At 36.2% G+C, this 14,337-nt stretch overlaps 1 protein-coding gene across 1 annotated transcript in view; it reads left to right on the top strand.

Moving 5' to 3' along the window:
• The first annotated feature begins 280 nt into the window (after nucleotides 1-280).
• LOC149840015 (rhomboid-like protein 19) overlaps nucleotides 281-14,337 on the top strand; it is a 37,651-nt gene continuing 23,594 nt past the window's right edge. The window contains exon 1 of the mRNA XM_090002977.1: nucleotides 281-381. Coding sequence (XP_089859103.1) covers nucleotides 352-381 — 30 coding nt within the window. The 5' untranslated portion in view covers nucleotides 281-351. The remainder of the gene's footprint in view (nucleotides 382-14,337) is intronic.

The following is a 14,337-nucleotide window of genomic DNA, read 5'->3' as shown; positions in this document are numbered from 1 at the left end:
GGTTGAATGGACCGGGTGGATCCATACCCATTTCCTGCCCGGTCATTAGCCCATCAGCTTCACAGCTCTACTACTGGTGAGGTTCGGTTTCAGCCTCGGTGATCCCTTGCCCAGCCGATGTGATTCAGCCCAAACTGAGTCGTGTCGGGCCATCTGAGTCTGATCAAGAAACTTTGTTATGGTTTTCGGATCCAGTGATGAGTGTGGCTTTGCAAATTATTTCCTGGACCCGAAAATATTTCCTGAAGAAGTGTCTCCAAAGGTCTTCCCCTCAAAGAGAGAGAGAGAGAGAGAGAGAGAGAGAGTCAGTCTCTTGAGGTCGGTTGGTGCACCACTCTGGTGGGGACGACCATGGAGAACATCAGACCCTCTTATCTCATGGTGCGTCTCTCCCCCCCTTTCTTCTTTTCTTTGGCTTTCACTGGTTGCCTGGCATTTTTTCCCTTTCAAGTGTTCGTTATTTTGCTTTCGTTTGTGATGATGATCACCGACAACTTGTAAAAGATGGGGAATGTCTGAACTTGCACTTTAAGTTAGCATCATCTCTAAGTATTCACATGGGCAGTTGACAATTGCATTGATTGACCAAAGGGTGTTGTGAACCAATCGTGAATTTCACAATTGATGATCTCGCAATTGTTTCCGCGGCGTTGGGGCCGGATTCTGCCGGCCGGACTAAGCATTCCATGTAGTTTCAGTACCGAAACTTCATATCCGCAATCTTCATCTGTTTTTTCCCATATTTGCACTGTATAGTTGGTCAAGGTGTCATCGATGATTTGTCTCGTGAGTGCATTTCTTAGTAGTTCTTACGCGATTGGTGATTTTTTGGACAATTTGATTTACATGTGTCGTATAAAAATACAAAGAAATTCTTTGTAATTCTTGGCCGTTACATTATCTGGAATCATCTACGAACAATAGTGGATAGGTATGAATGTAGCAAGTGTGGTGGAGAAACAATTACGCAGGAGGGCTTAACTCCATCGTCATTTATTTCCTAGTTCAGGATTATTTTGGTGTTCTAGCTTACTGATAAGCAGGTTTGTCGGGGAAACTTGTGAGAAATTGATCTTAGGAACTAAGGTGTATTTGATCAGCTATACTTTCATGTTAACACCATTCTGCCTATAGTAGCTGGAGCTGTAGGTGTGCGAATCGATGGTGGGAGCATCTATGTTGTTAATTATACATGAGCAACTCCTCTAAAAATAGCACAGTGTGATTCACATGAGTGGGAGAATCCTGGTACTAGGGTTCTACCTTTCACTGCAAATGTTCTTCATCATTTCTACCAAGAGAATTATAGCCAATCATTATATCTTAAAGATGTTTGAAAAAGAAAATTTGTACAGAATGGGCTTAGCAGCTTAAACAATTTCACCTTGATTCATGATGAATACAGTTCCATACCTGGTCTATAAAGTGTTATTAAACCTGTGATCTGACTGGTTTTGAGTTGAATTAAGTTGGCTGTTTCAGCCATGCCTGAGAAAACTTGGAATAAGCATCATGAGTTGCATCAATATTTTGCCTGAAAATGAGAAAACAAGTATGAATCTGTAAAAAAGCGGCTTTGAATATATTGGGTTCAATAATGAACCAATACACATGCACATGAAGTGCGAATATACCCACTAAAGGGAAAACACAAGCACATAATGTGCTAACACATAAACCCACAAAGGGGCAAAAATGCCTATAAGGCATAAGTTAATATCATTGAAGAAAATAAGGGTGTAACACCCATTACATGGAGCAAAAGCTCCTTATTGGAGTGAAGAATACAAAGGGGAAAGCCCCTATTTATAAGCACAAAAAGGGACCACCTTGGGGGCTCCCAAAGGAGACGTTGGAGAGCCCCCAACGATCACATTTGTGACCGTTGGGGGCTCCCGACGTCTCAATTGGGAGGCCCCCAATATGGTACGAATACGAAAAACAAAAATAAAAATACAGAAAATAAAAGAAATATTACAATGCATATTCCAATTGGAATATGCGTAAAATGACAAATTACAAGAATACCCTTGAGGGTATTTTATGAAGAGAATATATATATATATATATAAATAGAGATACGTATACATATATATGTATACGTATCTTTATATATATATATATAAATATATATGTACATTTAAGGATTATATTTCAACATACATATATGTGTACGAGTACACATATTTTAACACCCCCCCTCAATCTTTGCGGGGAAACAAAAAGATTGAAAAAAGGGCAAGACTCCAAGAGGCTTTGGTAAGGATGCTATTGAAACTTGAAAATGCCTTCTAATGGTGAACACATTTCCCGATCCATCCAGGGTACTTCTTTTTATCCTATCTCCAAGATCCTGTGGAATAACAATAAAGAACAAGTAAAAAATATCTTTGCACTTTACTCAAATGGAACATTCCTAACAAGGTGCAAAATTATAACTTATGCATAGAAATTTGAAGCACAGGATCGGATAATTACTTTAACATGAAAAGAAAATTTAGAAAACCAAGGTTTCAAAATCATATATCATGTTAAATAGTGGGCGGAAACAAATTGCAAAAATGCATAACGCATTCATAAGGTCCAACATTGGACAAACACAACCACATAATGGGGAATAACACAATGGTCTACTAAGGGACACCACAAGAAGCCTACGAAGAGGCATAAGTTATATAAACTTCATTGAATGATGGCCTAAAAGGCCAAAATGAGTATATGCATATACTATCATGAAATGAATCAACACTTAAAAGAAACATTAATGAACATGCTCCAAACATATAAAAAGACAAGGGTTATTGATTTTAGCAATTCCTTTGAAAGCGATTTCAAGAGGGAAATGCTTCAACAACATAAAAAGAGTGTATGAAGCACAAGATTTCAAAAAGATTTTAAATCCATTTAAGAGGCAAAATAATGAGTGTTATTTGAGTAGAGAACCTCACACTTTTAGGAAAATCTCACTCAAATGACAAAAAAACTCATTTTGCCTATCAAAAAGTGGCCAAAAAACCATAAGCACTTAATATATAGATTAAATGCCAAAATATTGATTTGATTTTAAAATATGCATATCAAAGATATGATTCACTTGTAAAAAGAAAGCAAAAAATGAATGTAATTTCATAACTTTCAACAATAGTTCATCCACTACAAGCAACTACCTCATTAGTTCTCCAAACCCCATAAATCAAGTGTATAAGCTACTAGATAAAGAATATAAATATAATGCCATTAAAGGCCAAATGACACACACAAAGGTGTGCAAAAGAACCTCTTGTCTATATGTAATAATACTTGAAATGAATGCATCAACGATAAGAACAAAAAAATACACGCCAACATGGACCAAAAACATCTCTTGTCTACGTAAAAATACACTAAAGACCAAGTATGTTCAACTACTAGAACAAGAGTATCAAGCCAACCATGGGCTAAAAACACAATACATCTCTTGTCTACATAAAATGACACTTGAATTGAGTGAAAGAAGCCAACTATGGGCATACATCTCAGCGACTAGAACAAGGACACAAATGCCAACATAGACTAAAATCACACACCATGGTGTGAATCAACGTGCCTTGTCTACATATAATAACACTCAAGACAAGTGTGTTCAGCTACTAGACCAAGAGAACAAAAGTCAACAAAGGGCTACCAACACACAAAGGTGTAATAAAATTCTTGTCTACATATGATGACACTTAGATATGAGTTATAAAAGGAGAAGACTTTTGAGGCAATGAAACTTGTAATGACAAACATATAAATAAAACCTTGAATCAATAGAACAATATTTTTCAAAAAAGAATACCCATATTTTGGAATAAACTATGTAAAAGTATCTTCAACAAGATACTACAACCGATAGAACAATATTCTTGAGAATAAATGTGTGAACATACGCACACCAAGAACACTTGTGCATAAAAGCACAAAAGCACGAAATCACAAATGTGCAAATGCACTCATAAGTTTCATAAACAATAAAAGGTTGGACAATAATCCCTAAAACCTTGATTTTAATATACCTTAAAACATTTAAGGTTTCAAAACACCATATTTCCATCACATATATGAATAAGAGCATCCATAAGATCAATGGCCAAAATCAAACGAGTGACACACTCATAATTAGACATCATATACCAAATCATTCTAGAGTCCCAAGGTGCCCATAACTCACCTCAACCACCATCTATAATATGGCAAGTGGACAATCTAAAATGACATAACACAAAGTGCCCATAACTCACCTTAACAATTATCTCTAATATAACAATAGGGCCATAAAAAAGGATTGATGCATCATATACCTTGTGATGAATAAAAGATAAATGCCATAAAAGGGCAATGAACTCTTAGGGAAAACATTTTCCAAATATGTGATTTTACAAAGAGGGCCGACTCAAAGGTCCAACATAATTAATCACAACAATATGCCATATAACAATAATGTTGCATATATACGAAATTATGTTCAATCATGATCATTATCAAAAGACTTAATAAACACAACATGAAATATTTAAGCTATGTCATGTGTGAGAAAAGAATTGGAATAATCCAAGAAACAAATCAAGTCTTTATAATTTGCAATTATATGTATACCAAGATGTAAAATGACAATAATCTTAAATGTGCAAATTTAGGGCAACATGTACCAAGATATTGCGGAATCATTTATAATGATAAAAGAAACAATCTTACAAGTCTATTAAGGGATAAAAACAAACACAAGCCCTAAAGAAGGCAATAAAAATATCTCTTTATTGAAAAGAGAGTACCATGTGAAAATGTCTATGAATAGACAATACGCATATAAGCATAAATATTTTATAAAAGAAGTGTACGAAGACTCTCACAATCACTTGAACAAAATACACAAAAAGCGTAATAAAAGCAAACATGCAATAATGCATGTATTTCATAAAAAGGAACAAATGCTTGAGTCTCTCAAGCTTTAATTATGCAATTATATGCTTGATAAATGCAATTTAAGACAAAGAAGACCATATTATGGCCAATGTAGGCATCCTTAGAGATACAATCAAGAGGTTTTGAAACCTTATGTGAAAAATACAAACAAACATGTTTATAAAGTTGCATCATTAGAAGAAAAATAAAAAATTAATGAAATCTTTTATACCAAAGGATGCAATAGATACACTATGCATTCTATATAGTGTGAGAAGATTTTTAAAAGATCTTTCCTAATGAACACAATGGTTCATACAACATATTTATCACAAATAATTTTTTCAAAATTCTTTAAATAAACCAAAACCATTGAGAGACTTTTAGGAGTTCATAAATATTTATCATTAAAAAGAACTACTTAGGGTTCATAAAAAAGTAAACTACAAAGATTTAGATGTGAGAAATTCTCATACAAGAATTATATCAAAAATTTAGCAAAGATCATTAACTTATACAAGAATTATATAAGTTATCACAAAAAAATGCACTAAAAACCATACACAAGAGTTTTTAAGCAAAGATCATTGATTTAGCAAGAAATTATATAAAAAGTTAACTTATAGGTTAATCACGAAATTCTTATGAAAAAATCATAAATCTCACATAATTGAAAAACAATTTTGCAAAACATAAATTACTATTATATGTGATGAGGAATCGATAAATATATAACCAAGAATTATAATAAACAAATTTACCAAATTTAAAAGGAGATATTTTAAAATATACGAACACGCGAAATGTGAAAGGAAATGATTCAACTATCAAAAACACTAAATGTGCAAGAAAAATAGTTTTATAATGCATAATATGTTAAGAAAAGAGATACATACCGAAAACTTCTAAAAAGGAGAGGAACAATGAATACTTCACCATTTCTTGAGCACCGCGCTTTCCGTTGCACCAAGAGACAACCCCATCGTAACCTTGCTTTGATACCATGTAAAGAAGCGACTTTGAATATATTGGGTTCAATAATGAACCAATACACATGCACATGAAGTGCGAATATACCCACTAAAGGGAAAACACAAGCACATAATGTGCTAACACATAAACCCACAAAGGGGCAAAAATGCCTATAAGGCATAAGTTAATATCATTGAAGAAAATAAGGGTGTAACACCCATTACATGGAGCAAAAACTCCTTATTGGAGTGAAGAATACAAAGGGGAAAACCCCTATTTATAAGCACAAAAAGGGACCACCTTGGGAGCTCCCAAAGGAGACATTGGAGAGCCCCCAACGGTCACATTTGTGACCGTTGGGGGCTCCCAACGTCTCTATTGGGAGCCCCCCAATATGGTACGAATACGAAAAACAAAAATAAAAAAAACAGAAAATAAAAGAAATATTACAATGCATATTCCAATTGGAATATGCGTAAAATGACAAATTACAAGAATACCCTTGAGGGTATTTTAGGAAGAAAAAATATTTATATATATATATATATATAAATAGAGATACGTATACATATATATATATATGTATACGTATCTTTATATATATATATAAATATATATATGTACATTTAAGGATTATATTTCAACATACATATATGTGTACCAGTACACATATTTTAACAGAATCTCCAAGCAACATTAAAATGATAAAGTGAGCAAATAAAATAGGATTAATCTTGTTCATGCAATAAAACATTGAAAGACACCCTTTTCCACACCATATATGAGAATATCCAGTTTTTTTTTAGAATTGTGGAAACTTTAATGGAGTACACATGAACCGAGGCAGAGAGAGAGGGAAACTCGTTATCTTCTTTAGGGCTAATCACCTCTAGTTTAAATAGAGGTCAGCCTAAAAGAGAAAAATTACATACGGGTCCCTCATTATACATAAAATATCAAAGAACCAACTTTAAGAAAAATAAAGCTTGAAACTTCAGAAGGTCGACTAATCTTAACACTCCCCCTCAAGCTGGAGCATAGATATCAATCATGTTCAGCTTGCCGCAACATTTTGAGAAACTGGGTCTAGCAAGAGGCTTTGTAAAAATATCTGCAACTTGGTCCTCCGAATTTAGATGTTTGGTAGCGATATGACCAGCTTGAACCATATCTCTTACGTAGTGGCAGTCAACCTCAATATGTTTTGTCCTCTCATGAAATACAGAATTATTTGCTATATATGTAGCCGCCTTGTTATCACACATCATTACCATAGGAGATGAAACCTTCACTTGAAGATCATTTAGTACAGTTCAAACCCACATCAATTCAGCTGCTGTTTGGGCCATAGCCTTATATTATAATTCAACACTCGACCTAGCAACCACATTTTGCTTCTTACTTCTCCATGAAATTAAGTTATCTCCCACAAACACACATAATCCTGTGGTAGATTTTCTATCCTCTACAGATCCAGCATAGTCAACATCAGAGTAAACAACTATTTCCTGGGTCCCTCCTTTCTTGAATAATAACCCTTTTCCAGGAGAAGATTTTAAGTACCTGAGTATCATTATTGCAACATTCCAGTATACCTCAGTCGGTTTGTCCATGAATTGGCTAACCTTGCTTACTGCTAAAGCAATATCCGTTCTAGTCACAGTCACATATAGTAGCTTTCCTACCAGTGAGCGATAGCTTTTGCTATCAACAGGTTTTGACCCCTCTTCGAACAACTGAACTTTATGATCCATGGGAATATTTGCTGTTTTAGCTCCCAACATTCCTGTCTCTTTTAATAAGTTAAGAACATACTTTCGTTGAGACAAAACCACACCTTCACTGCTCCTGGCAACTTCTATACCTAGAAAATATCTAAGTGGACCAAGGTCTTTTGTAACAAAATATTTTTGAAGATGAGCCTTTGTAGCTGCAATATCTTTCATATCATCTCCTGTAAGGATGATGTCATCCACATATACTACCATAACAACTAAACCTGAGTTAGTTTTCTTAATAAATAATGTGTGGTCGGACGCTGACCTATTAAAGCTAAACTTTGACATCACTTCAAACAACTTTTGAAACCATGCACGAGGACTTTGTTTCAGACCATATATCTCTTTTCTTAATCTGTACACCTTCTGACACTCCCTCTCAACCTCGAACCCAGGAGGTTGTTGCATGTATACTATCTCAGACGGATCCCCATATAGAAATGCATTTTTCACATCTAGTTGACACAAACTCTATCCATGGTGAACAACTACGGAGAGAACAAGGCGAATGGTACCCATCCGTGCGACAGGAGAAAAAGTTTCAAAGAAATCAACACCATATGTCTGAGTATACCCTTTTGCTACTAATATGGCCTTGTATCTTTCAATTGAACAATCTGATTTGTACTTAATGGTATATACCTATTTGCATCCAAAAATGCCCCCATCCAATGGGGGATCAACTAGGTTCCATGTATGTTGAGACAATAAGGCATCAATATCATCTTGTATTGCCTGCTTCCACATGCTATCGAGCTATGCCTGTTGATAGCTCAGAGGAATAGTTTCAGCAGATAAGGCTGAAATAAATGCTTTCATCTGACTACCAATTCTGGCATCGAACACAAAATGAGATATAGGATATAAGGTACATTGTCATGTCCCCTTTGAAAGAAAGGAGCCTTCGATCTCATGTTTGCCTGTCACAGAGAAAGAGAGAGAGGGAAGAGAGAGAGAGAGAGAGAGAGAGAGAGAAGAGAGAGATTTCAGAGAAAGAGGTTTAGTCCATAATCGGTTGACCCTATCACTCTATTAAATGTATTAAGTAAAATAAAACTAGGGTACAAAAATACCCCTTTGAACATGTTAATTTACATATACACCAATTGGGTCTGGACCCGATCCAATACAGACATATACACGGTGATGACTTCTTTTCAGCCTCCCTCAAGTTGTGTATGGTGCTGAACCATGTACAACTTGCTTTTCAGAAACCAAAATCTGTCCTTCGTCAACCCTTTAGTGAGAATGTCAGCAACTTGTTTTTCAGTTGGCACATACATAGGCTCAATCTCTTTATCTTCAACCTTTTTCTAATAAAATGTTGATCTATTTCAATGTGCTTTGCTTAACTATGGTGGATGGGATTGAAGGACATGTTGATGGCACTTTGATTGTCACACAGCAACAGTGACCGAGCAATCGGTTCTCTCATTTCTGTCAGGAGATGTCTTATCCATGTAGCCTCGGCCGTGGCAGTGGCCATGGATCTGTATTCAGCCTCAGTGCTCGATCTAGCAACCACCTTTTGTTTTCTACTGCTCTAGGATATCAAGTTTGGCCCAATGAAGCTGCAATAACCGGATACTGATCGTCGTTCGTCTGGATCACCCGCCCAATCAGCATCAGCATAAGTGACGATCTCATGGCCCCCGCCTGGATCTAATTCCCTTTTCTTGTATACCAGCCCATCACCAATTGTACCCTTCAGGTAACGAAGTATACGTTTGACTGCCTCCATATGTGACATACGAGGTTCATGCATAAACTGGGATACCTGATTAACCGAATATACTATATTAGGTCTAGTAAAAGTCAGATATTGCAACATGCCAACTAAGCTGCGATACTTAGTGGGATCTTCATATATGTCCCCTTCTTTTGAACTCAGTTTCTGATGAATGACACTTGGAGTTGTCAACGGCTTACAATCTGTCATGCCTGCTCTGCTGAGAATGTCCAACGTGTATTTGTGCTGAGTAAGGGTGAGTGTATCATTTCTTTTATCAACTTCTATCCCAAGAAAATATCGCAGCTCTCCCAAATCTTTCATCTTAAATCTTTGATTTAATAACTTCTTCACCTGCTCAATGTGACTTTTACAGTTCCCTGTGATGATGATGTCATCAACATATATTAATAGGAAAGTAGTGACTCCTTGTTCATTGTGAATAAATAATGAGTGATCCAGAAGGGACCGAGAGAAGCCATGCCGTTGTATCTCTAGAGAAAAACTGTCGAACCAGGAACAAGAGGCTTGTTTCAAACCATAAAGTGCTCTCTTTAACTTGCATACATATTCTTTGGCTTTTAGTTCTGCATATCCAGTGGGTTGTTCCATGTAAACTTCCTCTTTTAAATCCCCGTGCAGAAAAGCATTTTTTACATCCAGTTGGCTCAATGTCCATCCATATTTAATGGCTAGACCCAACACAATGCGAATGGTCCCCATTTTAACTACAGGACTGAAAGTTTCATCAAAGTCTTGGCCTTCCTCTTGTGTAAATCCCTTGGCTACAAGTCTAGCCTTGTACCTTTCAATGCTCCCGTCTGGTTTATACTTTATCTTGTACACCCATTTTGACCCAACAACATTTCTGTTTTGTGGCCTGGGTACAATCTCTCATGTTCCACATTCATGTAGAGCTTCCATTTCTTCATTCATTGCTTCTACCCATCTTCTAGAGCTCGCAGCTTGATAGAACATGATGGGCTCTTCCTCTTTACTTATGGATGTCAAGAACAACTGAAAATCCAATGAATTTTTTTTATAACTTATCCACCTGTCAAGTGGATGTCGAATCCGTGAGGATCTTCTGATATCCATTGTCTGTGAAGATGGATCTGTACTCGTACAAGAGACGAATGATGACTCTTTCTCTCGCCGGGTGTACACAATACCTTTATACCTTGCTGGTTCCAAGACATGTGGAACAATTTCTTCCGTTTGAGTTCCATTTGCTGATTCCTCATGTGTCTCCTTCTGACTGCAATTTTCTGGACAGTCTACTTTACCATTTGAAAAAAGTTCTGAATTTGACCATGGGTAGTATACCTCAATGCTGGGGCTTGAGTTATCAGCATGAAGGGTTGAATTAGCATCCTGAGCATCAAAGTTCATCTCATCGAAAATTACATTCCTTGATATCTTGACACGCTTACTCAGAGGATCATAGCACCTGTACCCTTTGTAGTCTTCTGCATATCCTATAAACCTGCATTTTAAGGCTTTATCTTGGAACTTGTGTCTAAGTGAGCTGTCAATGTGAACATAGCAAACAAACCCAAACACACGTAATGCATGGTAATCAGGTTGTATGCCAAAAAGAGAGAAATATGGTGATTTATTTTCTAAGATACTCATGGGCAATCGATTTATCACATGGATTGTGGAGTGAAAGGCCTCAGTCCATAATGATACAGGAAGATTGCTCCCGTGCATCATGCTCATTGCAGTCTCTATAATATGTCGATGCTTTCTCTCAGCAATCCCATTTTGTTGAGGTGTATGCGGGCAAGACACTCTTCTCTTTATCCCATTATGTCGAAGGAAACCAATAAAGTCATTCGAGGAGAATTCACCTCCTCCATCACACTGAAAATTGAGAATGTTGGTAGAGAAATGATTTTGAACAAAAGAATGAAATCTTTGGAACAATCCAAAAACTTCTGATTTGTGCTTCATAAAAAATATCCAAGTATAACGTGAGTAACTATCAATGAAAATAAGATAGTATTTACTGCCAGAAAGAGAAGTAATTGGGGTAGGACCCCAGACATCTGAACAAATGACCTCAAATGGCCTTGAAGTTCTTTTATTGATGGAAGCAAATGGTAAGACATGACTCTTATATAAAAGACAACTAGAACACTTTGTATCAACGACCTCTGAACTCAGACTGGACTTAGGAATAAAATTATTCAAGACAAGTTTTTCAATAAAATGACGACCACAATGGCCAAGACGATTATGCCAAAGTCTTGGCTTATTACATTCAGAAATATTAAATATAAAATCAGAATAAAAAAATTGACGTTGGTGAGGCTTCAAGGATGAATAGTCGGAATGAATGGAGGAAGGATCTTCTTGAAAGATATACATGTTGCCCCATCGTTTTCCTTCAGCGAATGTCTTCCTCGTGCGAAGATCCTTGACATAAACAGAAGAGGGAGTAAATTCAACTGAAGCATTGGCATCATCAATGTTAAAATGTAATCTGTAATATATATATATTATTTAATATTATTATATTTTCTTTTATTATTTTCTTCTATTATTTTTCTTTATTTTCTTTTTTAGCATCTAGTTCAATAGAAACTAGATATTTGATCCAGTCAAGTTCCTGTTGGAACTTGACTGTGCAAATAGCTGTTGGACTGTAGTCCAACAGCTATAATAAATGCTGTTGGACTACAGTCCAACAACTATAATAATAAATGTTGTTGGACTGTAGTCCAACAGCTATATTAAGAGACGTTGGAATCCAACGTCTCTTTTGGAGAGCTCAAAATGAGCTCTCCTCTCTCCCACTTTTTTGTATATATAGGGGTGAACCCCTTCAATGTATATAACCATGCTTCTTAAGCATTTTGTTCATGAATAAAGTATTATTTATTTTTCAAGTGTTCTTCCTTTTATACCCTTTCAAGGGTCATGCTTGTAGTGTCTCCAATAGACACTTGTTTGTGAGTTATTTGTGCACTTGTTGAAGACCACCATTTCATTACATGGTATCAGAGCTACGAAATCCTTAGATCTTGAAGTGCTTCCGCCTTGATTTTCGTGTCACATTTACAAAAGGTGTTTCATCACCTTGTTCTTGGCTCAAGAAGATTTGTTTGAAGAAAGGCGAACTTGTGCTACAAAAAAATTTTGGTTTTGTATCCTCTCTTATTCTTTTGTCTACTCTTTTTCTTTTCTTTTTATTTTTCTCTCTCTCTCCTCCTATTTATTCCTCTCTTACCCTTGTAAAAGATGGATGACAATGATAAGATCACCATCATTCCTATGAAGCTAAATGATACTAACTATGTAATGTGGGCTTCGATTATGAAGCACCACATTTGGGGAAAAGGTTTATGGGGTATAGTGGATGGTTCCGATTTGGAACCTAAACTATCTCTTACCAAGAAAGAGGGTGATAAAGAGGTTCCTCTAATGGAAAAAGAGAAGAGTAAGGCGTTAGCCACTTATGAAAAGAAATGGAAAGAATGGAGGATAGGGCATGCAAAAATTATGTCATGGCTCATCAATAGCATAGACATTAAAAAATGCTCTAGTCTAGCTAAGTTTGAGCATGCCGATAAGGCTTGGGAATACCTCAAAAACATGTATTCCCTTAAAGATATTGCACATGTATGCAATTACAAGATAAAGTTCGGACAATGACTCAAAAAGATAAAACTATTCGAGAATATTATAATGAGTTGTCCGAACTTTGGGAAGAGTTGACTCTTCTTGAGCCCAAATGGCATTGTGCCGAAGACATCGAGCTTCGCCAAAAGCAACTCGATATGAAACATTTCTATCAATTTGTGAATGATCTAAGGCCGGAGTTTGAATCCACCAAATCGGCCCTTTTACATCGTGGAAAAATTCCTTCTATTGTTGATACTATAGAAGAGCTCACTATGGAGGAAAATAGACTTAGAAAAAGTACTCCAAAAGTTGATGATGACTCCGTTTTAGCTGTATCTAGACCGGGGAATCATACTCGTACTTACAAGCCGCCTCATTTTGGAAGGCAAAACGGCGACTTTGATAAAAGAAAAGTTATTTGTCATCATTGTCATGAACCGGGGCACTATAGGCCTCAATGTCCAAAGTTAAAAAGAAGAGAAGAAAAAAGAGTTGCATCTGTTGAATCTGAGTCAAAAGATCAAGATGCACCTGTGTCTATGGCTCAACTGATGGAAATCCTTCAACCTCTTCTCAAAGGGGTATCCTCCTCAACTGGAGCGGCAGTTGCATCTTTCTCCGGTCCAGGTAACTTTCCTTGGCTTTTAGATTCTGGTGCTTCTTTTCATATGACCCCAAATGTTAATAGTCTATCCGAATGTCTTAAAAATAACTCAAGTGTGTCAAAGGTTTTTACAGCCGATGGCACATCTCTCGAAGTAAAAGGAATAGGATGTTTTGAAAATCTTCAAAAATCCAAAAGATTTTTTATCCCAGAAGTTAGATATATCCCTAAACTTAATTTGAATCTCTTATCTGTCTCGCAAATATCTGATTATGGATGTAATATCTCTTTCTCTTCTCATGGTTGTTGGGTACAGGATCGCCAGTCAGGGAAGCTGATTGGGGAAGGCCATAGAGAAGGAGGACTTTATTACATGGACTTTTTGGAATTACCCAAGAATGCATTTTGTTATAATATTCAGAAATTAGAATTGGATTTATGGCACAAAAGGCTTGGCCATCCTCATATGTCTAAAATTCAATATTTTCCAAGTTTGGAAAATTTTGTAATTCTGAAAATTTTTCTTGTAAAGACTGCATTCTTGGCAAAATGAAAAGGTGACCATTTCTTAGTAGAACTTTTGTTTCCTCACGACCACTTGAGTTAATACATTCGGATGTTTGGGGCCCCGCACCAGTAATTTCCAAAGGTGGTTATACATATTATGTCATTTTTGTTGATGACTTTTCTAGACATACTTG

The sequence above is a fragment of the Nuphar pumila genome, chromosome 4, assembly GCF_984573655.1.
Source record: "Nuphar pumila chromosome 4, dmNupPumi1.hap1.1, whole genome shotgun sequence".
NCBI classification, from domain to species: domain Eukaryota; kingdom Viridiplantae; phylum Streptophyta; class Magnoliopsida; order Nymphaeales; family Nymphaeaceae; genus Nuphar; species Nuphar pumila.
The sequence above is the reverse complement of the archived record's forward strand: the minus strand, read 5'-3'. Positions and strand labels throughout refer to the sequence as shown.